Raw genomic sequence first — 26,052 nt, 5'->3', positions numbered from 1 at the left:
TCTGGTTGCTCTCCTCTGAACTGCCTCTAGAGCAGCGATATCTTTCTTGAAGTGTGGAGCCCAGAACTGTCCACAGTATCCAGATGAGCTCTAACTAGTGCATTGTACAGTCTGAACATCACTGCCCTTGTTCTCAATTCTACACTTTTGACAATATACCCTAACATCCTGTGTGCCTTTTTTATTGCTTCCCCACATTGTTTGGATGGAGAAAGTGAGGAGTCCACATAGACTCCTAGGTCTTTCTCATGCGATACTTCATCCAGTTCTATTCCTCCCATAGTGTAATTATAGTGGACATTTTTGTTACCTGCATGTAATACCTTGCACTTGTCCACATTAAATTTCATCTGCCAGGTGTCGGCCCACAACTGAATATTATCTAAGTCCCTCTGAATAGCCTGTGCTGCCGAGATTGTATCTGCTGAGCCACCTATTTTAGTATCATCTGTAAATTTGACAAGTTTGCTAACTATCCCAGAGTCCAGATCATTAATATAGATTAGAAAAAGCAAAGGCCCTAATACTGATCCCTGTGGACCTCCACTAACAACCTCACTCCAGTTAGAAGCAACTCCTCTAATCAACAGTATATCATATGCTTTCACATGATCTACAGCTGCAGTTGCATGTTCAAAAAAATCTAAAAAAATAGTAAAGACATGATCTGCCTCGTCTAAACCTATGTTGACTATCTCCAAGAATATGGTTTTCATTAAGATGTTCCTCTATTTTCTGTCTAATCATTTTTCCCAACATTTTACAGGTGATGCAGGTGAGACTGATTGGTCTGTAATTTCCTGGCTCAGTTTTGTCCCCTTTCTTTTGGATTGGTTTGACATTTGCTGTCTTCCAGTCCAAGTAGTATATTCTTAAAATATACCCATCCATTTTCATCTGACTCTGTATCCAGTGTGCTCCAGTCTACCTCTTCTAAGTGCCGCCTCATAACTTCAAGGTTTCTTTTCTGAAATTGTAGACCATTGTTTTAGACTTGGTTCTTGTTTTTGTAAAGAATGCCTCAAAGCTAACCATGTTGTGATCACAGTTTACCAATGGTTCTCTAACTAGTGTCCCTCTGACTCTGTCTTGGTCATTTGAAAAGATCAAGTCAATACATGCTCTCTCTCTGGTTGGTTCCCTGACAAATTGAGTTAGAAAGCAGTCATTTACCATCTCAACCATTTCTATTTCTGCTTCTGTAGTCCCAACTGGGCTTTCCCAGTATATGTTTGGGAAATTGTAATCCCCCATTATAACAGCCACATCGTTGCTACATGCAGTCCTGATTACTCTATACAATGCAACATCTTGCTGAATATCTGAGTTGGGTGGCCTGTAACACTAATCCTCCAAATCTCTTGTCCAGAAGTTTCACCCACAAAGATTCTATTCCGTTACTGGGATTTAATGTTAGTTCTTCTGCTTCAATGTCATTTTTTACATATAATGCTACCCCACCACCTCTTCGATTTTGCCTGTCTCTCCTAAACTGTGTGTATCCTTCCAACTTGTATTCATCCCCATCGTTTTCTGTAAACCATGTTTCTGTCAATGAGTTCATCCAGGAAGGCAATCATTCTGCAAACCTGACACTGGAGTGGCCACATTCTTCTAAATATTAGTTGTTGTTTCTTTTTAAGTCCCTTGGTTCCTGTTGCCTAGTCAACTGTTTAACTTTTGTGAAACAGCACAGCTCTCTCAACAGCTGCTTGACGTAGATTTTGTCTACCTGCCACCAATTCACACCTAACTGGCCCCACCTGGCTCCTCCTGCAACACAATTCCTGCAAGTCCTAGACAAAAACTCCCTTCTACAACTTGTTTCATTTCACCAACTCAGCAGCTGAACTGAATTGACTTCAATGTAGGCAAACTACAGACAATGCTAACTTCAATTAAGGCAAACTTAAAACAAAATGAGCAATGCTAAGACTGGTCTGAAACTAGTCAAACAACAAGATGGCTGCCTCTCTCCTGTACTTTTTGAGTAGAAGTGAGAAACACACGCAATGATAATCAGCACCGAGGCGACTGCGTCTCTGAAACCCTATTTAACCATCACAATTAAACTCATTCAGCGTCTACACAGCACAGATACACTGAAAACACAAAACACAAAACGCGAGATCACATGTAGATGTAGGCCATGCGGATTGGAGCTCCCCGCCCAGCGCCTCTACGCTACGCACGGATGAGCCCCGTTACACAGAGAAGCAGAAACGAAAATACAACTATACGAATATGCTAAGATAACTCAGCCTTTTATTTGTATTGATGCATTAAGGGATTTACACCGATTCGCTATTTCAGACACTTTTACTGTATTGAATAAAATACAAGATAGTTAACATGCATTCGTCACCGCGCACAGTTAATTATGAGTGGATATATTTTCATTCATTTTTACTTTTATTCTTTTTTTTTTAAACAATGACTATAGGCCAGCCTATTGATTATGGATGCGGCTGTTTTGGGGGTGTTTACGGCGCAGTCGTGGCAGATCAATAACCTGTCGGAGATCTCAGTTGATGTTAATGGTTTGATGGGAAACTGTGCTTATTGATGAAGTCTGGGATGATGGTCCCAAATCACTGTTACATTGTCCCTGTTGCCAGACACGCAGCAATGCTTTTGTATATTTTGTGTAATTCGCCCTGTGCTAAGAAAATGAATTTATTCACATTATGAATCATGCGCAAACCAACCCGGGACACGTGACTCGTAGAGGCGCCGGATTCGGCGTCACACCGGATCAGTTAGTGACCAGATCATTAACAAACAACATTTCTGTTCAATCTGTATCGTCGCATTAACTCTCATCATCATAATCTCGCTGTAACACGGCTTTCCTGTCACGGAAGCTGCGCTCAGTCGTCTTTCATTGCTGCCATTTGCCAATAACTAACTAGTTATTGACCTGTGAGCCCATATTGTTACTGTAGTGTGTCTGACAGGCCGCTGTTTGCTGCTGTTCGCTCATTTTTAATCAAATCTCTCCTCGCTGCTCGTCTCTGCGGGCATTTTAAACATGGCGGCTGAACTCCAGCCAATCACTTTCTGTGGAGACGACTTCACCCGCCCCGGCCCTGACGTCACTGTTCTTAGGTTCCAGACCAGCAAGTTTTTGGTGCCAGAAAAAGCGGCTCCGTGCGGCCGAGAGACGGGTCTTCTGCGGCGGAAAAGCAGAAAATGGTTGCAAATTAGGCACCGACTCCGAACTGGCACCGAGTCCTTGTCGGTGGAAAAGCGCTACGGGACAGCCCTTAACGGCCACCGTAGCACTTCCGCCCCGCAGGGGAAGGGACGAGGGATCAAGGCTGCGACCCAAAGCACACGCTGGCGCCGCTGCGCACTGAGCCGCCCAGCAGCCCGAGCAGCATGTCTCTGTCCCAGCGCTTCACACAGCGCCTGTCCTCGGCTCTGGCCGAGCTGATGAGAGCCGCTCAGTGTGCGGCGCGGAAGGCGCTGGCAGAGACGCTGGCGGAGCACCGAGAGGAGATGAGCCGAAGGCGGCGAGAGACCGAGAGGCTGCGCTGGAGGCTGCGGGAGCTGCGGGCGGCGAAGCGGAGTTTGAGAAGCGGCGGACACGGAGGAGGAGAGACCCCGGGAGCTGCCCTAGGTAACTTGTTCATTGTGTTCATGTCCGCTGGTTAAAGAGACGCGATGCGCAGACGCGATGGGCTGGATCTTATTCTGTGACGCATCTGTGCGGCTTCTCATCAGGGCTGAAAATGCGCATCCGCTCGTTTCATATTAAAAGCGCTGTGAGAGGATCTCGGCGCGCCTGCGCAGTGAGGTGCGCTGCTGCGCATTTCCTCAGACAGACAGTCCGCTCAGCGACACAGACTCTGTTGAACCCGTTCATTGCAGACGACATTGCGCAGCTTCCGACCTCATCTATAATGGACATCGATCTAGTATTAGATCTGAGCACCGCAGCGATATGAGTTCATTTACATGCGAAATTTGATACTGACGTGCCATGGAGACTATTAGTATTGTAATCATAATATAAACCATAGCCTATATATTTATATATTACATTTATATTTTTATATATCAATACAATCTAGTAGACAATGGAGCAACAATTAGTTGTACACAGTGGCGCAGGTTTGGTTTCAGTTTGGGGGGGACGTGTCCCCTACGCCTGTGGAGCCGGCATACATTATTGGGGGGCAATTCAACAATCTCTCTCCTACGCATATGGTTGTACAGTTTCGGACGGCGGTGTGTGTTAAAAAAAATAAAAAAGTACTCTGTATTAGGGCCGTACGATATGACGATACAGTGAGGGAAAAAAGTATTTGATCCCCTGCTGATTTTGTATGTTTGCCCACTGACAAAGAAATGATCAGTCTATAATTTTAATGGTAGGTGTATTTTAACAGTGAGAGACAGAATAACAACAAAAAAATCCAGAAAAACGCATTTCAAAAAGGTTATAAATTGATTTGCATGTTAATGGGGGAAATAAGTATTTGACCCCTTCGACTTAGTACTTGGTGGTAAAACCCTTGTTGGCAATCACAGAGGTCAGATGTTTCTTGTAGTTGGCCACCAGGTTTGCACACATCTCAGGAGGGATTTTGTCCCACTCCTCTTTGCAGATCCTCTCCAAGTCATTAAGGTTTCGAGGCTGACGTTTGGCAACTCGAACCTTCAGCTCCCTCCACAGATTTTCTATGGGATTAAGGTCTGGAGACTGGCTAGGCCACTCCAGGACCTTAATGTGCTTCTTCTTGAGCCACTCCTTTGTTGCCTTGGCTGTGTGTTTTGGGTCATTGTCATGCTGGAATACCCATCCACGACCCATTTTCAATGCCCTGGCTGAGGGAAGGAGGTTCTCACCCAAGATTTGACGGTACATGGCCCCGTCCATCGTCCCTTTGATGCGGTGCAGTTGTCCTGTCCCCTTAGCAGAAAAACACCCCCAAAGCATAATGTTTCCACCTCCATGTCTGACGGTGGGGATGGTGTTCTTGGGGTCATTCCTCCTCCTCCAAACACGGCGAGTTGAGTTGATGCCAAAGAGCTCGATTTTGGTCTCATCTGACCACAACACTTTCACCCAGTTCTCCTCTGAATCATTCAGATGTTCATTGGCAGACTTCAGACGGGCCTGTACATGTGCTTTCTTGAGCAGGGGGACCTTGCGGGCGCTGCAGGATTTCAGTCCTTCACGGCGTAGTGTGTTACCAATTGTTTTCTTGGTGACTATGGTCCCAGCTGCCTTGAGATCATTAACAAGATCCTCCCGTGTAGTTCTGGGCTGATTCCTCACCGTTCTCATGATCATTGAAACTCCACGAGGTGAGATCTTGCATGGAGCCCCAGACCGAGGGAGACTGACAGTTATTTTGTGTTTCTTCCATTTGCGAATAATTGCACCAACTGTTGTCACCTTCTCACCAAGCTGCTTGGCGATGGTCTTGTAGCCCATTCCAGCCTTGTGTAGGTCTACAATCTTGTCCCTGACATCCTTGGACAGCTCTTTGGTGTTGGCCATGGTGGAGAGTTTGGAATCTGATTGATTGATTGCTTCTGTGGACAGGTGTCTTTTATACAGGTAACGAGCTGAGATTAGGAGCACTCCCTTTAAGAGAGTGCTCCTAATCTCAGCTCGTTACCTGTATAAAAGACACCTGGGAGCCAGAAATCTTGCTGATTGATAGGGGATCAAATACTTATTTCCCTCATTAACATGCAAATCAATTTATAACTTTTTTGAAATGCGTTTTTCTGGATTTTGTTGTTGTTATTCTGTCTCTCACTGTTAAAATACACCTACCATTAAAATTATAGACTGATCATTTCTTTGTCAGTGGGCAAACATACAAAATCAGCAGGGGATCAAATACTTTTTTCCCTCATTGTATATATCGTATGACGATAGAAAAACGTTTACCGTTTCATATTATGCTCTATCGTTTATATCGTGATGCCGCAAATCGTATTCTTTACGGCAATATTTTTCGTCATTACACTACACTACGGATGCGGCATGAAATGTGCATCAGAAACACAAACGGACACGGAGGAGAGTGAACTCGACCTAACCAAATAATAAGAATAACCAAAATAACCAAGAGATACTTTAATGCACAAGCTCACATTATTAATAATAATAATAATAATAATATTTCTAGGCAGATGCCCTTATCCAGGACGACTTACAACATAAGTGCAAAACAAAGTGCAAAAATACAGTTCAGTAATATTACAAGTACAAGTAGCGCCGGAATGAGGTCAGGGACTCTGCTGTTTTGACTTCGGTGGGCAGGTCGTTCCACCATTTAGGGTTCAGGGATGAGAAGGAGCGGCTCTGGAGGAAGGAGAGTGGAGAGGAGGCAGAGTTAGTCTTCTGGCACTGGAGGAACGCAGTGGTCTGGAGGGGATGTATGGAGAGACGAGGGTCTGAAGGTAGTTTGGTGCAGTGTGGTGAGACAGCGGTAGGTGAGGGTGAAAGTCCTGAACTGAATGCGTGCCGGTATCGGGAGCCAGTGGAGGGAGCGGAGCAGTGGAGTAGCGTGTGAATCGGGGCAGAGAGAAAACCAGACGAGCCGCAGAGTTCTGGATGAGCTGGAGCGGCGGGTAGTGGATGCAGGCAGGCTGGCAGGAGGGAGTTGCAGTAGTCCAGGCGGGAGAGGACCAGTGACTGGACGAGCAGCTGAGTCGAGTAGTCGGTGAGGAAGGGATGGATCCGGCGTATGTTGCTCAGGAAGAATCTACAGGTGCATGTCAGCGTGGTGATGTGCTGGGGGTAGGAGGATCGAGAGTGACTCCTAGATTTTTAGCGGATAGCTGATAATATATTTTTTGTTAGAGACATTTTAACTATTGGTCAGCTTTTTAACCTGGATATGGGGATTCTTTCCATTGATCAGCGGGGGATTCGTCAGGGTTGCCCTCTTTCTGGAATGTTGTATTCCTTGGCAATTGAACCCCTGCTGTGTCTGTTGCGGACCCGTCTAACCGGCCTGGCCCTGCCCTCTGTGCCCACTGCTTCTCCTCTCAAACTTTCAGCTTATGCTGATGATGTGACTATTTTTAATACTAATCAGGCTGATGTGGCAGCAGTGAAGGACAGTTTGAATATATTTGGAAAGGCTTCTTCTGCTAAAGTGAACTGGGGGAAGTGCACAACTTTGCTGCTGGGTCGGTGGAGTGGTGTAGGTGCCCCAGTTTTGCCAGAACAGCTGCATTGGGAGAAAACTGGCATGATGGTGTTAGGGGTGTTTCTTGGGGGGCAACAGTGTGAACAGAAGAACTGGGAGGGGTTGGGGACAATGTTAAGAAGAGGCTGTGTAGCTGGACATGGCTTTTGCCAAAGGGGGTTCTTGTCATAAACAATTTGGTTGCCTCAATGCTTTGGCACAGGCTGGCCTGTTTGGATCCTCCCCCGGGGCTGCTTCAGGTCATTCAAACTGAGTTATTGAATTTCTTTAGGGACGGTCATCATTGGCTGTGGCCGGCTGTCTTGTATCTTCCCATAGAAGAGTGGGGGCAGGGGCTGGTGGACATCTGCAGTCGGGTGGCAGCTTTTCGCCTGTGCTCTGCTCAACAGCTGCTTTTTTCACCCAAGACACTGTACAAAAACGTCACTGTTGCTTTGTTATTATTATTGGAGTTATTTTATATGTTTAATGTATATTTCAATTATCTAATTTTTTTAACTCTAACTAGCTCGAGCCTTCCTTGACGCACCCCCCTTGCAGCGCGACCCACAGTTCGACCTAGCAAGTACAATTGCCAAATCCCATTTGCCGATATTAACTTACTAATTAGATAACTTGATCATTGATGTTGCAGAACTATGTAGCAGTCTAGCACATATTTTTACAGCAAAAATAAACAAATGAACAAACTCTTGCAGATCCTATTCAAAGTAAAATTAGCTAAAGATGCAAATACACAGCCACCATGTTACAATAAAACGCTATTTGGTGGTAGGTAAGGTGAACTTGGACTACCCAGTTTAATAAAACCATACAGCCAGCTACTCATTGACTGCAGTCATCATTACAACAGTTGTCATGCAAGCAACCTACTGTTCAGCAATACAAACTAAGCATAATCAACTAATATTAGAATACCTTTCCCTTGTGCTTGTTTTTCTTCAGTTTATTTTTACTCTTTTGTGCGCCAGATTGGCTGCGTTCCTAGTCTGGATGGTTCTGAGTCACAATCCTATATACATATTTTCACTGTGAGAAATTGAAATGTGCCTCTTGTGCTGCAAGACAGTCTTGTTGTTTTGTTAAAAACAGTATCATTGTTTTCAATCCTTCCAAGAGCACTTCTAGGACTCCCCCTGTATATGAACATCTGACCAAGTCATAAGAAATGTGCTTTGAGAAAAGTAAGTTTTGAAAGAACTTGATGTTTTCCTTAAACTCATCCCTACATTAGAGCAGATGACAGATATGGTTTCAGAAGTGAAAAAGTTCTGTCACAAATAATTATCTAATTTGGTATTTTTGTTTTTTTGTGAATTTAAACTATCTATATATATATATATATATATATATATATATATATATATATATATATATATACACTCACCTAAAGGATTATTAGGAACACCTGTTCAATTTCTCATTAATGCAATTATCTAACCAACCAATCACATGGCAGTTGCTTCAATGCATTTAGGGGTGTGGTCCTGGTCAAGACAATCTCCTGAACTCCAAACTGAATGTCTGAATGGGAAAGAAAGGTGATTTAAGCAATTTTGAGCGTGGCATGGTTGTTGGTGCCAGACGGGCCGGTCTGAGTATTTCACAATCTGCTCAGTTACTGGGATTTTCACGCACAACCATTTCTAGGGTTTACAAAGAATGGTGTGAAAAGGGAAAAACATCCAGTATGCGGCAGTCCTGTGGGCGAAAATGCCTTGTTGATGCTAGAGGTCAGAGGAGAATGGGCCGACTGATTCAAGCTGATAGAAGAGCAACTTTGACTGAAATAACCACTCGTTACAACCGAGGTATGCAGCAAAGCATTTGTGAAGCCACAACACGTACAACCTTGAGGCGGATGGGCTACAACAGCAGAAGACCCCACTGGGTACCACTCATCTCCACTACAAATAGGAAAAAGAGGCTACAATTTGCACAAGCTCACCAAAATTGGACAGTTGAAGACTGGAAAAATGTTGCCTGGTCTGATGAGTCTCGATTTCTGTTGAGACATTCAGATGGTAGAGTCAGAATTTGGCGTAAACAGAATGAGAACATGGATCCATCATGCCTTGTTACCACTGTGCAGGCTGGTGGTGGTGGTGTAATGGTGTGGGGGATGTTTTCTTGGCACACTTTAGGCCCCTTAGTGCCAATTGGGCATCGTTTAAATGCCACGGCCTACCTGAGCATTGTTTCTGACCATGTCCATCCCTTTATGACCACCATGTACCCATCCTCTGATGGCTACTTCCAGCAGGATAATGCACCATGTCACAAAGGTCGAATCATTTCAAATTGGTTTCTTGAACATGACAATGAGTTCACTGTACTAAACTGGCCCCCACAGTCACCAGATCTCAACCCAATAGAGCATCTTTGGGATGTGGTGGAACGGGAGCTTCGTGCCCTGGATGTGCATCCCACAAATCTCCATCAACTGCAAGATGCTATCCTATCAATATGGGCCAACATTTCTAAAGAATGCTTTCAGCACCTTGTTGAATCAATGCCACGTAGAATTAAGGCAGTTCTGAAGGCGAAAGGGGGTCAAACACAGTATTAGTATGGTGTTCCTAATAATCCTTTAGGTGAGTGTGTAATATATATATATATATATATATATATATATATATATATGTGTATATGTATTCATCACACTTTTATGTATTTTTTTATAGCTTGATTGATAAGTGTGATACCATAAGTAACGCATAACCATTCAAATATATTGTTGTCCAAAAATCCAGTGCTATGGAAACATTCCCATGTTTGCTTGTTTTTTGGTTTGTTTTCTATTGGGGTTTTATTTATGTTGTAGGACATCAATACGTTTTCCATCTAAATCAAAAGAAACAGTAAGTGACTGGGTTTTATTTTTGTTTTAACAACTGTTTTTTTTTATTGTTAATAGAAACGGACATTAACCATATTCACCCTCCCCCTCAGTTGTATTTAAAGCAGTAAAAGAAACTTAAAAGTTGTGTAACTCAACAGCAGAGTCCCATGCAACCAAACTCCTAGCAGAGGCTGAGTTTAGTCGAGCTTTGGATCTTTCTAAAATAATATCATAAAAGTGATCAAGTCTAAGCATTTTCTCCAACATTTTACAGGTGATGCAGGTGAGACTGATTGGTCTGTAATTTCCTGGCTCAGTTTTGTCCTCTTTCTTGTGGATTGGTATGACATTTGCTGTCTTCCAGTCAGTTGGCACATCCCCTGTTCTAAGTGTCATTTGGAATATTTTAGTTAGCGGCCTATAAATATTTTCCCTCCTTTCTTTAAGTACTGTTGGAAGTATCCCATCTGGCCCAGGTGATTTGTTTGTTTTTAATTCTGCTAGTCCCTTTAGTACCTCCTCCTCATTTATCCTGATCTCTCTTAGGGTTTGACCTGGACTGATTCTTAACCTGTGGCTTGTTGTCTGTTTTTTCTTTTGTAAAAACCTTTGTGAAATACTAATTTAGACATTTAGAACATCTTGTTCATCAGAGTCTGATCATGCTGGATCAGACAGTGAATGCATGATTCCAACCTTCGGACTAAACATTTGCCATATACATTTATATCTGCATTTAAGAACTTTTTTAGGGTTCCTCCCTCTTCTTTAAAAGAAGAAAGAGCAGCGCTGGTTTGTGGTCTCTGTGTAACGAGACAATTTCTATTGAAACATTAAGGGAATTTAGAAGAATGGGGCCAACCTGTTTCTATAAAACTTCTGGAGACAAGTAATCTAAACCTGGGGCACGGCCTCTATTCATAGAGCAAACCACATCTTCAAGCTCCTGTAGTGTAAGAGGCATATCTAGCATTGAAGCTTGTTCAGGAGACAGTGAGGGTAATTCTAGAGGATTTAAAAATACTGATATACTGGTACTGATATACAATACTGAATCTAGAGTTTTTAAGCCATTCTGATATCTGCTCTGATGAATACAGCTGAGAGTAGAATGATTTGATTTGGTTAACTTGCTCTGGTTGAGAAACCACCCTTTCGGTTTTGTCTATGATTGCATCTATAGAAGCAAATTGTTCAGCCTGTTTTAAAATGTATGTTGACTGTCGGTAGTGCAACATGTTGTAAGATCCTAATATAATGTCAATTCTGCTATATGTTTTATGTCTACCTGAAAATAAGTATAATCTCTGTCAGAGGGGTGCTGAGCTTGCTGAGCTTTCCTGTAGAAATTGGGTAATTTGGGAGATTGTGTGGGTGAAGAGTATGATGTATCCAACACTGGATCAAATAGCCGATTGAAATCCCCAGCCAATATAATAGGGATATTTGTCAGAGCCGGGTCCCGCCGTGGTTGACTTTCAGAACAACAGGAGACACCAGGAAATGTTCTGCTCTGTGGGGGCAGAGCCTTGCCCTGACCGGTCCAAACGCCTTTCTCTTCACAGCAGTGACAGCAGAGTAATCCACACAGACGGCTAATTTCCGACTTGGACAATAACTGCATCTGATGTGCGACCAGCTTGAAGGCTGCGCTGTTGGTCAGTGTAACAGAGGCACTGGAAAATCAAAGTGCAAGGACGGCTGGACTCTTTGGAGCATCGGAATAGGTTCTGTGTGCTCTGCTCAATACGGGAGCCTTTTGGTTGCAGATCTGGGAACCAACGAGGGATTAGTTGTTGAAGAAAATGAACTGGTTCATTGCCCTCCACTCCCTCCGTTAGTTGCAGCAACGGTTTCTGTCCTCAATATCCGCCAACTTGTTTTGCATTGTGTCAATACGAGCATTGCATTGATGAAGATCAGCTTTTTGCTGATCTTCCATCTACATGGATATGGGATGGTCACAGGATACCCGGGTTTTATTTTTTTAATTGCATACATACTGTATCTGTTATGTATAATTTATTAATAGCTGTATTGGGGTTTTATTTATGTAGGACATTAATAAGTATTTAATCTAAATCAAAATGGATAGTAAGTGACTGGGTTTTATTTTCTTAATTGCATACAGTGAGGGAAAAAAGTATTTGATCCCCTGTTAATTTTGTACGTTTGCCCACTGACAAAGAAATGATCAGTCTATAATTTTAATGGTAATTTTAACAGTGAGAGACAGAATAACAACAAAATCCAGAAAAACGCATTTCAAAAAAGTTATATATTGATTTGCATGTTAATGAGGGAAATAAGTATTTGACCCCTTCGACTTAGTACTTGGTGGCAAAACCCTTGTTGGCAATCACAGAGGTCAGACGTTTCTTGTAGTTGGCCACCAGGTTTGCACACATCTCAGGAGGGATTTTGTCCCACTCCTCTTTGCAGATCCTCTCCAAGTCATTAAGGTTTCGAGGCTGACGTTTGGCAACTCGAACCTTCAGCTCCCTCCACAGATTTTCTATGGGATTAAGGTCTGGAGACTGGCTAGGCCACTCCAGGACCTTAATGTGCTTCTTCTTGAGCCACTCCTTTGTTGCCTTGGCTGTGTGTTTTGGGTCATTGTCATGCTGGATCCCCATCCACAACCCATTTTCATGATGTTTCCACCTCCATGTTTGACGGTGGGGATGGTGTTCTTGGGGTCATTCCTCCTCCTCCAAACACGGCGAGTTGAGTTGATGCCAAAGAGCTCGATTTTGGTCTCATCTGACCACAACACTTTCACCCAGTTCTCCTCTGAATCATTCAGATGTTCATTGGCAGACTTCAGACGGGCCTGTACATGTGCTTTCTTGAGCAGGGGGACCTTGCGGGCGCTGCAGGATTTCAGTCCTTCACGGCGTAGTGTGTTACCAATTGTTTTCTTGGTGACTATGGTCCCAGCTGCCTTGAGATCATTAACAAGATCCTCCCGTGTAGTTCTGGGCTGATTCCTCACCGTTCTCATGATCATTGAAACTCCACGAGGTGAGATCTTGCATGGAGCCCCAGACCGAGGGAGACTGACAGTTATTTTGTGTTTCTTCCATTTGCGAATAATTGCACCAACTGTTGTCACCTTCTCACCAAGCTGCTTGGCGATGGTCTTGTAGCCCATTCCAGCCTTGTGTAGGTCTACAATCTTGTCCCTGACATCCTTGGACAGCTCTTTGGTGTTGGCCATGGTGGAGAGTTTGGAATCTGATTGATTGATTGCTTCTGTGGACAGGTGTCTTTTATACAGGTAACGAGCTGAGATTAGGAGCACTCCCTTTAAGAGAGTGCTCCTAATCTCAGCTCGTTACCTGTATAAAAGACACCTGGGAGCCAGAAATCTTGCTGATTGATAGGGGATCAAATACTTATTTCCCTCATTAACATGCAAATCAATTTATAACTTTTTTGAAATGCGTTTTTCTGGATTTTGTTGTTGTTATTCTGTCTCTCACTGTTAAAATACACCTACCATTAAAATTATAGACTGATCATTTCTTTGTCAGTGGGCAAACATACAAAATCAGCAGGGGATCAAATACTTTTTTCCCTCATTGTATATATCGTATGACGATAGAAAAACGTTTACCGTTTCATATTATGCTCTATCGTTTATATCGTGATGCCGCAAATCGTATTCTTTACGGCAATATTTTTCGTCATTACACTACACTACGGATGCGGCATGAAATGTGCATCAGAAACACAAACGGACACGGAGGAGAGTGAACTCGACCTAACCAAATAATAAGAATAACCAAAATAACCAAGAGATACTTTAATGCACAAGCTCACATTATTAATAATAATAATAATAATAATATTTCTAGGCAGATGCCCTTATCCAGGACGACTTACAACATAAGTGCAAAACAAAGTGCAAAAATACAGTTCAGTAATATTACAAGTACAAGTAGCGCCGGAATGAGGTCAGGGACTCTGCTGTTTTGACTTCGGTGGGCAGGTCGTTCCACCATTTAGGGTTCAGGGATGAGAAGGAGCGGCTCTGGAGGAAGGAGAGTGGAGAGGAGGCAGAGTTAGTCTTCTGGCACTGGAGGAACGCAGTGGTCTGGAGGGGATGTATGGAGAGACGAGGGTCTGAAGGTAGTTTGGTGCAGTGTGGTGAGACAGCGGTAGGTGAGGGTGAAAGTCCTGAACTGAATGCGTGCCGGTATCGGGAGCCAGTGGAGGGAGCGGAGCAGTGGAGTAGCGTGTGAATCGGGGCAGAGAGAAAACCAGACGAGCCGCAGAGTTCTGGATGAGCTGGAGCGGCGGGTAGTGGATGCAGGCAGGCTGGCAGGAGGGAGTTGCAGTAGTCCAGGCGGGAGAGGACCAGTGACTGGACGAGCAGCTGAGTCGAGTAGTCGGTGAGGAAGGGATGGATCCGGCGTATGTTGCTCAGGAAGAATCTACAGGTGCATGTCAGCGTGGTGATGTGCTGGGGGTAGGAGGATCGAGAGTGACTCCTAGATTTTTAGCGGATAGCTGATAATATATTTTTTGTTAGAGACATTTTAACTATTGGTCAGCTTTTTAACCTGGATATGGGGATTCTTTCCATTGATCAGCGGGGGATTCGTCAGGGTTGCCCTCTTTCTGGAATGTTGTATTCCTTGGCAATTGAACCCCTGCTGTGTCTGTTGCGGACCCGTCTAACCGGCCTGGCCCTGCCCTCTGTGCCCACTGCTTCTCCTCTCAAACTTTCAGCTTATGCTGATGATGTGACTATTTTTAATACTAATCAGGCTGATGTGGCAGCAGTGAAGGACAGTTTGAATATATTTGGAAAGGCTTCTTCTGCTAAAGTGAACTGGGGGAAGTGCACAACTTTGCTGCTGGGTCGGTGGAGTGGTGTAGGTGCCCCAGTTTTGCCAGAACAGCTGCATTGGGAGAAAACTGGCATGATGGTGTTAGGGGTGTTTCTTGGGGGGCAACAGTGTGAACAGAAGAACTGGGAGGGGTTGGGGACAATGTTAAGAAGAGGCTGTGTAGCTGGACATGGCTTTTGCCAAAGGGGGTTCTTGTCATAAACAATTTGGTTGCCTCAATGCTTTGGCACAGGCTGGCCTGTTTGGATCCTCCCCCGGGGCTGCTTCAGGTCATTCAAACTGAGTTATTGAATTTCTTTAGGGACGGTCATCATTGGCTGTGGCCGGCTGTCTTGTATCTTCCCATAGAAGAGTGGGGGCAGGGGCTGGTGGACATCTGCAGTCGGGTGGCAGCTTTTCGCCTGTGCTCTGCTCAACAGCTGCTTTTTTCACCCAAGACACTGTACAAAAACGTCACTGTTGCTTTGTTATTATTATTGGAGTTATTTTATATGTTTAATGTATATTTCAATTATCTAATTTTTTTAACTCTAACTAGCTCGAGCCTTCCTTGACGCACCCCCCTTGCAGCGCGACCCACAGTTCGACCTAGCAAGTACAATTGCCAAATCCCATTTGCCGATATTAACTTACTAATTAGATAACTTGATCATTGATGTTGCAGAACTATGTAGCAGTCTAGCACATATTTTTACAGCAAAAATAAACAAATGAACAAACTCTTGCAGATCCTATTCAAAGTAAAATTAGCTAAAGATGCAAATACACAGCCACCATGTTACAATAAAACGCTATTTGGTGGTAGGTAAGGTGAACTTGGACTACCCAGTTTAATAAAACCATACAGCCAGCTACTCATTGACTGCAGTCATCATTACAACAGTTGTCATGCAAGCAACCTACTGTTCAGCAATACAAACTAAGCATAATCAACTAATATTAGAATACCTTTCCCTTGTGCTTGTTTTTCTTCAGTTTATTTTTACTCTTTTGTGCGCCAGATTGGCTGCGTTCCTAGTCTGGATGGTTCTGAGTCACAATCCTATATACATATTTTCACTGTGAGAAATTGAAATGTGCCTCTTGTGCTGCAAGACAGTCTTGTTGTTTTGTTAAAAACAGTATCATTGTTTTCAATCCTTCCAAGAGCACTTCTAGGACTCCCCCTGTATATGAACATCTGACCAAGTCATAAGAAATGTGCTTTGAGAAAAGTAAGTTTTGAAAGAACTTGATGTTTTCCTTAAACTCATCCCTACATTAGAGCAGATGACAGATATGGTTTCAGAAGTGAAAAAGTTCTGTCACAAATAATTATCTAATTTGGTATTTTTGTTTTTTTGTGAATTTAAACTATCTATATATATATATATATATATATATATATATATATATATACACTCACCTAAAGGATTATTAGGAACACCTGTTCAATTTCTCATTAATGCAATTATCTAACCAACCAATCACATGGCAGTTGCTTCAATGCATTTAGGGGTGTGGTCCTGGTCAAGACAATCTCCTGAACTCCAAACTGAATGTCTGAATGGGAAAGAAAGGTGATTTAAGCAATTTTGAGCGTGGCATGGTTGTTGGTGCCAGACGGGCCGGTCTGAGTATTTCACAATCTGCTCAGTTACTGGGATTTTCACGCACAACCATTTCTAGGGTTTACAAAGAATGGTGTGAAAAGGGAAAAACATCCAGTATGCGGCAGTCCTGTGGGCGAAAATGCCTTGTTGATGCTAGAGGTCAGAGGAGAATGGGCCGACTGATTCAAGCTGATAGAAGAGCAACTTTGACTGAAATAACCACTCGTTACAACCGAGGTATGCAGCAAAGCATTTGTGAAGCCACAACACGTACAACCTTGAGGCGGATGGGCTACAACAGCAGAAGACCCCACTGGGTACCACTCATCTCCACTACAAATAGGAAAAAGAGGCTACAATTTGCACAAGCTCACCAAAATTGGACAGTTGAAGACTGGAAAAATGTTGCCTGGTCTGATGAGTCTCGATTTCTGTTGAGACATTCAGATGGTAGAGTCAGAATTTGGCGTAAACAGAATGAGAACATGGATCCATCATGCCTTGTTACCACTGTGCAGGCTGGTGGTGGTGGTGTAATGGTGTGGGGGATGTTTTCTTGGCACACTTTAGGCCCCTTAGTGCCAATTGGGCATCGTTTAAATGCCACGGCCTACCTGAGCATTGTTTCTGACCATGTCCATCCCTTTATGACCACCATGTACCCATCCTCTGATGGCTACTTCCAGCAGGATAATGCACCATGTCACAAAGGTCGAATCATTTCAAATTGGTTTCTTGAACATGACAATGAGTTCACTGTACTAAACTGGCCCCCACAGTCACCAGATCTCAACCCAATAGAGCGTCTTTGGGATGTGGTGGAACGGGAGCTTCGTGCCCTGGATGTGCATCCCACAAATCTCCATCAACTGCAAGATGCTATCCTATCAATATGGGCCAACATTTCTAAAGAATGCTTTCAGCACCTTGTTGAATCAATGCCACGTAGAATTAAGGCAGTTCTGAAGGCGAAAGGGGGTCAAACACAGTATTAGTATGGTGTTCCTAATAATCCTTTAGGTGAGTGTGTAATATATATATATATATATATATATATATATATATATGTGTATATGTATTCATCACACTTTTATGTATTTTTTTATAGCTTGATTGATAAGTGTGATACCATAAGTAACGCATAACCATTCAAATATATTGTTGTCCAAAAATCCAGTGCTATGGAAACATTCCCATGTTTGCTTGTTTTTTGGTTTGTTTTCTATTGGGGTTTTATTTATGTTGTAGGACATCAATACGTTTTCCATCTAAATCAAAAGAAACAGTAAGTGACTGGGTTTTATTTTTGTTTTAACAACTGTTTTTTTTTATTGTTAATAGAAACGGACATTAACCATATTCACCCTCCCCCTCAGTTGTATTTAAAGCAGTAAAAGAAACTTAAAAGTTGTGTAACTCAACAGCAGAGTCCCATGCAACCAAACTCCTAGCAGAGGCTGAGTTTAGTCGAGCTTTGGATCTTTCTAAAATAATATCATAAAAGTGATCAAGTCTAAGCATTTTCTCCAACATTTTACAGGTGATGCAGGTGAGACTGATTGGTCTGTAATTTCCTGGCTCAGTTTTGTCCTCTTTCTTGTGGATTGGTATGACATTTGCTGTCTTCCAGTCAGTTGGCACATCCCCTGTTCTAAGTGTCATTTGGAATATTTTAGTTAGCGGCCTATAAATATTTTCCCTCCTTTCTTTAAGTACTGTTGGAAGTATCCCATCTGGCCCAGGTGATTTGTTTGTTTTTAATTCTGCTAGTCCCTTTAGTACCTCCTCCTCATTTATCCTGATCTCTCTTAGGGTTTGACCTGGACTGATTCTTAACCTGTGGCTTGTTGTCTGTTTTTTCTTTTGTAAAAACCTTTGTGAAATACTAATTTAGACATTTAGAACATCTTGTTCATCAGAGTCTGATCATGCTGGATCAGACAGTGAATGCATGATTCCAACCTTCGGACTAAACATTTGCCATATACATTTATATCTGCATTTAAGAACTTTTTTAGGGTTCCTCCCTCTTCTTTAAAAGAAGAAAGAGCAGCGCTGGTTTGTGGTCTCTGTGTAACGAGACAATTTCTATTGAAACATTAAGGGAATTTAGAAGAATGGGGCCAACCTGTTTCTATAAAACTTCTGGAGACAAGTAATCTAAACCTGGGGCACGGCCTCTATTCATAGAGCAAACCACATCTTCAAGCTCCTGTAGTGTAAGAGGCATATCTAGCATTGAAGCTTGTTCAGGAGACAGTGAGGGTAATTCTAGAGGATTTAAAAATACTGATATACTGGTACTGATATACAATACTGAATCTAGAGTTTTTAAGCCATTCTGATATCTGCTCTGATGAATACAGCTGAGAGTAGAATGATTTGATTTGGTTAACTTGCTCTGGTTGAGAAACCACCCTTTCGGTTTTGTCTATGATTGCATCTATAGAAGCAAATTGTTCAGCCTGTTTTAAAATGTATGTTGACTGTCGGTAGTGCAACATGTTGTAAGATCCTAATATAATGTCAATTCTGCTATATGTTTTATGTCTACCTGAAAATAAGTATAATCTCTGTCAGAGGGGTGCTGAGCTTGCTGAGCTTTCCTGTAGAAATTGGGTAATTTGGGAGATTGTGTGGGTGAAGAGTATGATGTATCCAACACTGGATCAAATAGCCAATTGAAATCCCCAGCCAATATAATAGGGATATTTGTCAGAGCCGGGTCCCGCCGTGGTTGACTTTCAGAGCAACAGGAGACACCAGGAAATGTTCTGCTCTGTGGGGGCAGAGCCTTGCCCTGACCGGTCCAAACGCCTTTCTCTTCACAGCAGTGACAGCAGAGTAATCCACACAGACGGCTAATTTCCGACTTGGACAATAACTGCATCTGATGTGCGACCAGCTTGAAGGCTGCGCTGTTGGTCAGTGTAACAGAGGCACTGGAAAATCAAAGTGCAAGGACGGCTGGACTCTTTGGAGCATCGGAATAGGTTCTGTGTGCTCTGCTCAATACGGGAGCCTTTTGGTTGCAGATCTGGGAACCAACGAGGGATTAGTTGTTGAAGAAAATGAACTGGTTCATTGCCCTCCACTCCCTCCGTTAGTTGCAGCAACGGTTTCTGTCCTCAATATCCGCCAACTTGTTTTGCATTGTGTCAATACGAGCATTGCATTGATGAAGATCAGCTTTTTGCTGATCTTCCATCTACATGGATATGGGATGGTCACAGGATACCCGGGTTTTATTTTTTTAATTGCATACATACTGTATCTGTTATGTATAATTTATTAATAGCTGTATTGGGGTTTTATTTATGTAGGACATTAAGTATTTAATCTAAATCAAAATGGATAGTAAGTGACTGGGTTTTATTTTCTTAATTGCATACAGTGAGGGAATTTTGTACGTTTGCCCACTGACAAAGAAATGATCAGTCTATAATTTTAATGGTAATTTTAACAGTGAGAGACAGAATAACAACAAAATCCAGAAAAACGCATTTCAAAAAAGTTATATATTGATTTGCATGTTAATGAGGGAAATAAGTATTTGACCCCTTCGACTTAGTACTTGGTGGCAAAACCCTTGTTGGCAATCACAGAGGTCAGACGTTTCTTGTAGTTGGCCACCAGGTTTGCACACATCTCAGGAGGGATTTTGTCCCACTCCTCTTTGCAGATCCTCTCCAAGTCATTAAGGTTTCGAGGCTGACGTTTGGCAACTCGAACCTTCAGCTCCCTCCACAGATTTTCTATGGGATTAAGGTCTGGAGACTGGCTAGGCCACTCCAGGACCTTAATGTGCTTCTTCTTGAGCCACTCCTTTGTTGCCTTGGCTGTGTGTTTTGGGTCATTGTCATGCTGGATCCCCATCCACAACCCATTTTCATGATGTTTCCACCTCCATGTTTGACGGTGGGGATGGTGTTCTTGGGGTCATTCCTCCTCCTCCAAACACGGCGAGTTGAGTTGATGCCAAAGAGCTCGATTTTGGTCTCATCTGACCACAACACTTTCACCCAGTTCCCCTCTGAATCATTCAGATGTTCATTGGCAAACTTCAGACGGGCCTGTACATGTGCTTTCTTGAGCAGGGGGACCTTGCGGGCGCTGCAGGATTTCAGTCCTTCACGGCGTAGTGTGTTACCAATTGTTTTCTTGGTGACTATGGTCCCAGCTGCCTTGAGATCATTAACAAGATCCTCCCGTGTAGTTCTGGGCTGATTCCTCACCGTTCTCATGATCATTGAAACTCCACGAGGTGAGATCTTGCATGGAGCCCCAGACCGAGGGAGACTGACAGTTATTTTGTGTTTCTTCCATTTGCGAATAATCGCACCAACTGTTGTCACCTTCTCACCAAGCTGCTTGGCGATGGTCTTGTAGCCCATTCCAGCCTTGTGTAGGTCTACAACCTTGTCCCTGACATCCTTGGACAGCTCTTTGGTGTTGGCCATGGTGGAGAGTTTGGAATCTGATTGATTGATTGCTTCTGTGGAGAGGTGTCTTTTATACAGGTAACGAGCTGAGATTAGGAGCACTCCCTTTAAGAGAGTGCTCCTAATCTCAGCTCGTTACCTGTATAAAAGACACCTGGGAGCCAGAAATCTTGCTGATTGATAGGGGATCAAATACTTATTTCCCTCATTAACATGCAAATCAATTTATAATTTTTTTGTTGTTATTCTGTCTTCCACTGTTAAAATACACCTACCATTAAAATTACAGACTGATCATTTATTTGTCAGTGGGCAAACATACAAAATCAGCAGGGGATCAAATACTTTTTTCCCTCACTGTACATGCTGTATCTGTTATGTATGATTTATTAAGAGCTCTGAAGGGCTCTAAGGAGTTTTATTCATGTCATTTGTAAGGCAATGACATGTGACTTATTTTGCGTGATTAATTGCCGGGATGCCCTAATTCTGATCTGCTCTCCTGTCTTGTCCTCCTCCAGGAGCTGTAGAAGACACCACCTTCCCTGACTCTGGGAAAAGGTCTCCCACTGAGCAGCAGCCCTGTGAGCAGGAGTGGGGCTCCAGTCTGAGGCAGGACACAGAGCCCACAGCTACTGAAGACAACAAGAGTCTGTCTGAGCAGCACGGGAGCAGACACAGTGAAATGGAGCTCAGTGGACTGGAGTCTGGCCACATGGTGGAGCCACAGACTGTGGGTTTAACACAGGGACTCAGGGCACTGGGATCTGAGTGTGGACCCAGTGCAGCTGGTGTTGAGCCAGACTCTACCAGTACACAGTGTGAGCCCAGTGTTGCGTCTGTTCACATTAAGACAGAGGACAATGAGCTGGAGTGGGAAATGCATACAGTTTTGAAAGATGAACCCTGTAATCTTAGAATAGAGAATATTACAGGAGGCCTCTGTAAACTAGAACCACAGCTCCCAGTAGATGGACTGTGTGACACTGATTCTGTTGCCTTGAGGACGGGGCTCAGTGGAGGCAGTGACAGTGCAGTGAGGGGTGAGAGCCCATCTTCACAGTCCAGACAGCATCCTGGACCCTCCAGCTCTGACCCCCCTCCCTCAAACACAAGTAGGAAAACTCTGGGCTACCATCGCTGCCCCCAGTGTGAGAAAATGTATAGGAATTATGGAAGCTTAAAAAAACACCAATGCATTCTTACAAGGAAAAGAGTGCACAGCTGCACCCAGTGTGGGAAGAGCTTCAGTCAGGCAGCAAAATTGACAATTCACCAGTGCATTCACACAGAAGAGAAACCGCACAGCTGCACCCAGTGTGGGAAGAACTTCTGTAATGCAAGAACCCTTAAATCTCACCAGCGCATTCACACAGGAGAGAAACCGTACAGCTGCACCCAGTGTGATAAGTGCTTCACTCATTCATCAAGCCTTAAATCTCACCAGCGCATTCACACAGGAGAGAAACCGTACAGCTGCACCCAGTGTGGGAAGAACTTCACTGCATCAGGAAGCCTTAAATATCACCAGCGCATTCACACCGGGGAGAAACCGTACAACTGTTCCCAGTGTGGGAAGAACTTCCGTAATGCAAGAACCCTTAAATATCACCAGCGCATTCACACAGGAGAGAAACCGTACAGCTGCACCCAGTGTGGGAAGTGCTTCACTCATTCATCAAGCCTTAAATCTCACCAGCGCATTCACACAGGAGAGAAACCATACAACTGTTCCCAGTGTGGGAAGAACTTCTGTAATGCAAGAACCCTTAAATATCACCAGCGCATTCACACAGGAGAGAAACCGTACAGCTGCACCCAGTGTGGGAAGTGCTTCACTCAGGCATCAAGCCTTAAATCTCACCAGCGCATCCACACAGGGGAGAAACCGTACAACTGTTCCCAGTGTGGGACGAGTTTCAGTTGTGCAAGAAATCTGACAATTCACCAGCGCATTCACACAGGAGAGAAACCGTACAGCTGCACCCAGTGTGGGAAGTGCTTCAATGCATCAGGAAGACTTAAATCTCACCAGCGCATCCACACCATGGAGAAACCGTACAACTGTTCCCAGTGTGGGAAGAACTTCCGTAATGCAAGAACCCTTAAATATCACCAGGGCATTCACACAGGAGAGAAACCGTACAGCTGCACCCAGTGTGGGAAGAACTTTACTACATCAGGAAGCCTTAAATCTCACCAGCGCATCCACACAGGGGAGAAACCGTACAGCTGCACCCATTGTGGGAAGAGCTTCACTCAGGCAATAACCCTTAAATTTCACCAGCGCATTCACACAGGCGAGAAACCGTTCAGCTGTACCCAGTGTGGGAAGAACTTTACTACATCAGGAAGCCTTAAATCTCACCAGCACGTTCACACAGGGGAGAAACCATATAGCTGCTCCCAGTGTGGGAAGAACTTCAGTCGGGCAACCCAGCTTAAATCTCACCAGCGCATTCACACGGGAGAGAAACCTTACAGTTGCACCCAGTGTGGGATGTGCTTCACTCAGGCAGTACAGCTTAAATGTCACCAGCACATTCATACAGGAGAGAAACCGTACAGCTGCACCCAGTGTGGGAAGTGCTTCACTCAGGCAGAAACCCTTAAATATCACCAGCGCATTCACACAGGAGAGAAACCGTTCAGCTGCACCCAGTGTGGGAAGTGCTTCACTGGTGCATCAAACCTTAAACGTCACCAGTTCAGTCACATACGAAAGAAATTGCACAGCAGCTCCCAAAGTGGAAAGAGCTTCAGTTAAGCATGCAACCTTAAGTGTCAGCAGTGTATTCATACTAGAGATAATCTGCATTGGATTAGATTTGTAAATTAACTGTTTGTGTAATTTTAATTTTATGTAAGTAGTTATATGTATCATTGTATTGTAACCGTCAGCCAGCTCCTTTACTGTCCAGAAAAAACACTGGGAAAATACAATTCTGAGTCAACGTGGTGTAAAAGTTCTTTCTGTTGGGTGTGAATAAGCTGTTGTAAATCAACGTTTTTGCTTGTTTGTGAGTTTGGCAATCATCAAATATGTGAAGAAAAACAGCATGGTTTTGAAATCACAACCAGGAATTGTTCTCTTTCAATTTGACAAGACAACACTACACCTTTTCTATCTCTCTGAAATCAACTGCAAAATAGCCATGATGAGACGATGCAAGAAGCTGAAATGAACTCGCACTCAGTGACTTTAGATTTGCTGTGTAATTCAATTCCCAGGCTTCATTTAGGTTTACAATTCTAGCCTTACTAAGGAAGGTGATGTTTATATACATCCTAATTGATAAGTTTGGATAATTATTCCTGCCACCAGGTGTCCTGATTTTATACAAACAAAGATACACTTGTACATTACTTTCATTTATATAAAATGTAATGAGCTGATCTGAAGAAATAAAGTTCATGCAGTTGAGATAAATATCTGAGGATCCAGATGACAGGAAAGATTGTAACGAAATGCATCTGTGTATTATTTAATTTATGTGTAATAAGTTTTGATTAAGTTTAAGGAATGGTTAATTGGTTTGCAGTCAATCAGATGGAACTATAATTAAAGGGTCTACTTTTGGACTTACAATAGAGCCACAGACTAGATTCAGTAATGTTTTCTTTATATCACCCTATGTTGTTTACAAATATAAATACATTTTGTATTTTCTTAATATCAGTAATATTTTTATTATAAATTTTGGTATGTATGAAGCCATGACCAGAATCGAGTAACAGGTATAGTTATTGTGCTGATTTGTGTCTCGCACAGTTCCATATTTTTTTTGCCATTGCCAGGGTGGAGGAGGAAAATTAAAAACGTACAATAACTGGTTTCCAGCTATTCTGCCCAATCACAAGTGTAAGCATAAAGCATGATGTTAAAATTCTTTGTCTTGTGGTAATAGTAGATTTATTTTATTTTGTTATACAGTGTCCTTCAAAAGTATTCAGCGTGACCCTCCCACAGTTTTTACATTGTGTTGCTTTAAAGTTTGCATTCAGGACATTTTGAGTAGGAATTAGTATATGTTATATACACATACAAATAAATCAGTCAAAAAAGTGTCAAAATATCCAAATTCTTTTCTATGGCAAACCTACATTAATGTTCACAAAATGACCTTAACGAGCCACACAATTCATTGAATGGCCTCTGTCTGTGTGTAATAATAGCGGGTTTTTTTTTTTTTTTTTTTTTAAGAATAAAAACACCAGTCTCTGGGATTCCTGGGTCAGGTATTGAGTTTCAAGCAAAGACTCAACCAAGAAGACCAGGGAGATTTCAAAGCAAGTCCTGGATAGTCACTGAACAGTCTGGAGAAGACTACAAGAATATCAAAGTCTGTGAATATCCCTGTGGGCACAGCTTACTTAATCATCAATAAATGGAAGTTGTTTTGTTCCACTCACTGCCTAGAACAGGCCGTCCCTTGAAACTAAACAGCCGGGCAAGAAGGAAACTGGTGAGCGACGCCACCGTGAGGCCAACCCAGATGGGAGAAAATGTGCATCAGTCAACAATTTTCAGAGCAATGTGTGTGCGTGTGTGCGCATTTGTGAAGTCAGGGTCTACTATCCTCCCCAGGCTGCAGCGGAGTAGTAGTGAACACAGCCAGGTGGACCTAATTGGGAGGGTCTCAATATTGTAGACCAACAGTGTGTTATACATGTGAAAGACAATCCCTGATCCAGGAGAGCTGTAACATACATCTACCACAGGATGAAAATTCCAGCATACCAGGGAAGCCCTTTCACAAGAAGGGAGCTATTATTATTGTAATGTTATGTAAATGTAACTCATTAATTAAACCCTGCTGGTGTGTTTGGTTCAACTAGCCAATACACTATTGAGGTGAAAGGTTATATTTTTTCCTTATGCTAATGAATGCTTTAGGGCAGTGGTCCGCAAAGTCGTGCCCACTGGCATTTTCGTGCCCTTAAGAGGTGTCTGCTGTGCCTGCAATGCTTGTTGTACATTTTTAATAAACAAAGTTTCTTGAGGGGAAAAAGCACCACGTTTTTATTCCAATAATGCACTGCAAAAGCTAAACAAACAATATTTGTCAGGCACTCTCACACACAAACATGCAGCATAGTGACAGATTGAGCAGAGCAGTTTCTGAATGATGTGTC

The 26,052-nt window shown here is 43.1% G+C and overlaps 1 protein-coding gene across 1 annotated transcript; it reads left to right on the top strand.

Annotated features, from left to right (window-relative positions):
• The first annotated feature begins 3,124 nt into the window (after window positions 1-3,124).
• Window positions 3,125-25,928, top strand: LOC136768468 (zinc finger protein 271-like). Its single transcript, XM_066722696.1, is given in 3 exon segments — window positions 3,125-3,622; window positions 21,438-23,566; window positions 23,569-25,928. Coding segments are annotated over 3 exon segments (2,415 nt in total). The 5' UTR covers window positions 3,125-3,381; the 3' UTR covers window positions 23,614-25,928.
• The last annotated feature ends 124 nt before the right edge of the window (window positions 25,929-26,052 follow it).

This window comes from Amia ocellicauda, chromosome 14, assembly GCF_036373705.1.
Source record: "Amia ocellicauda isolate fAmiCal2 chromosome 14, fAmiCal2.hap1, whole genome shotgun sequence".
Taxonomy (NCBI): domain Eukaryota; kingdom Metazoa; phylum Chordata; class Actinopteri; order Amiiformes; family Amiidae; genus Amia; species Amia ocellicauda.
This window is presented reverse-complemented; position numbering and strand designations above follow the sequence as displayed.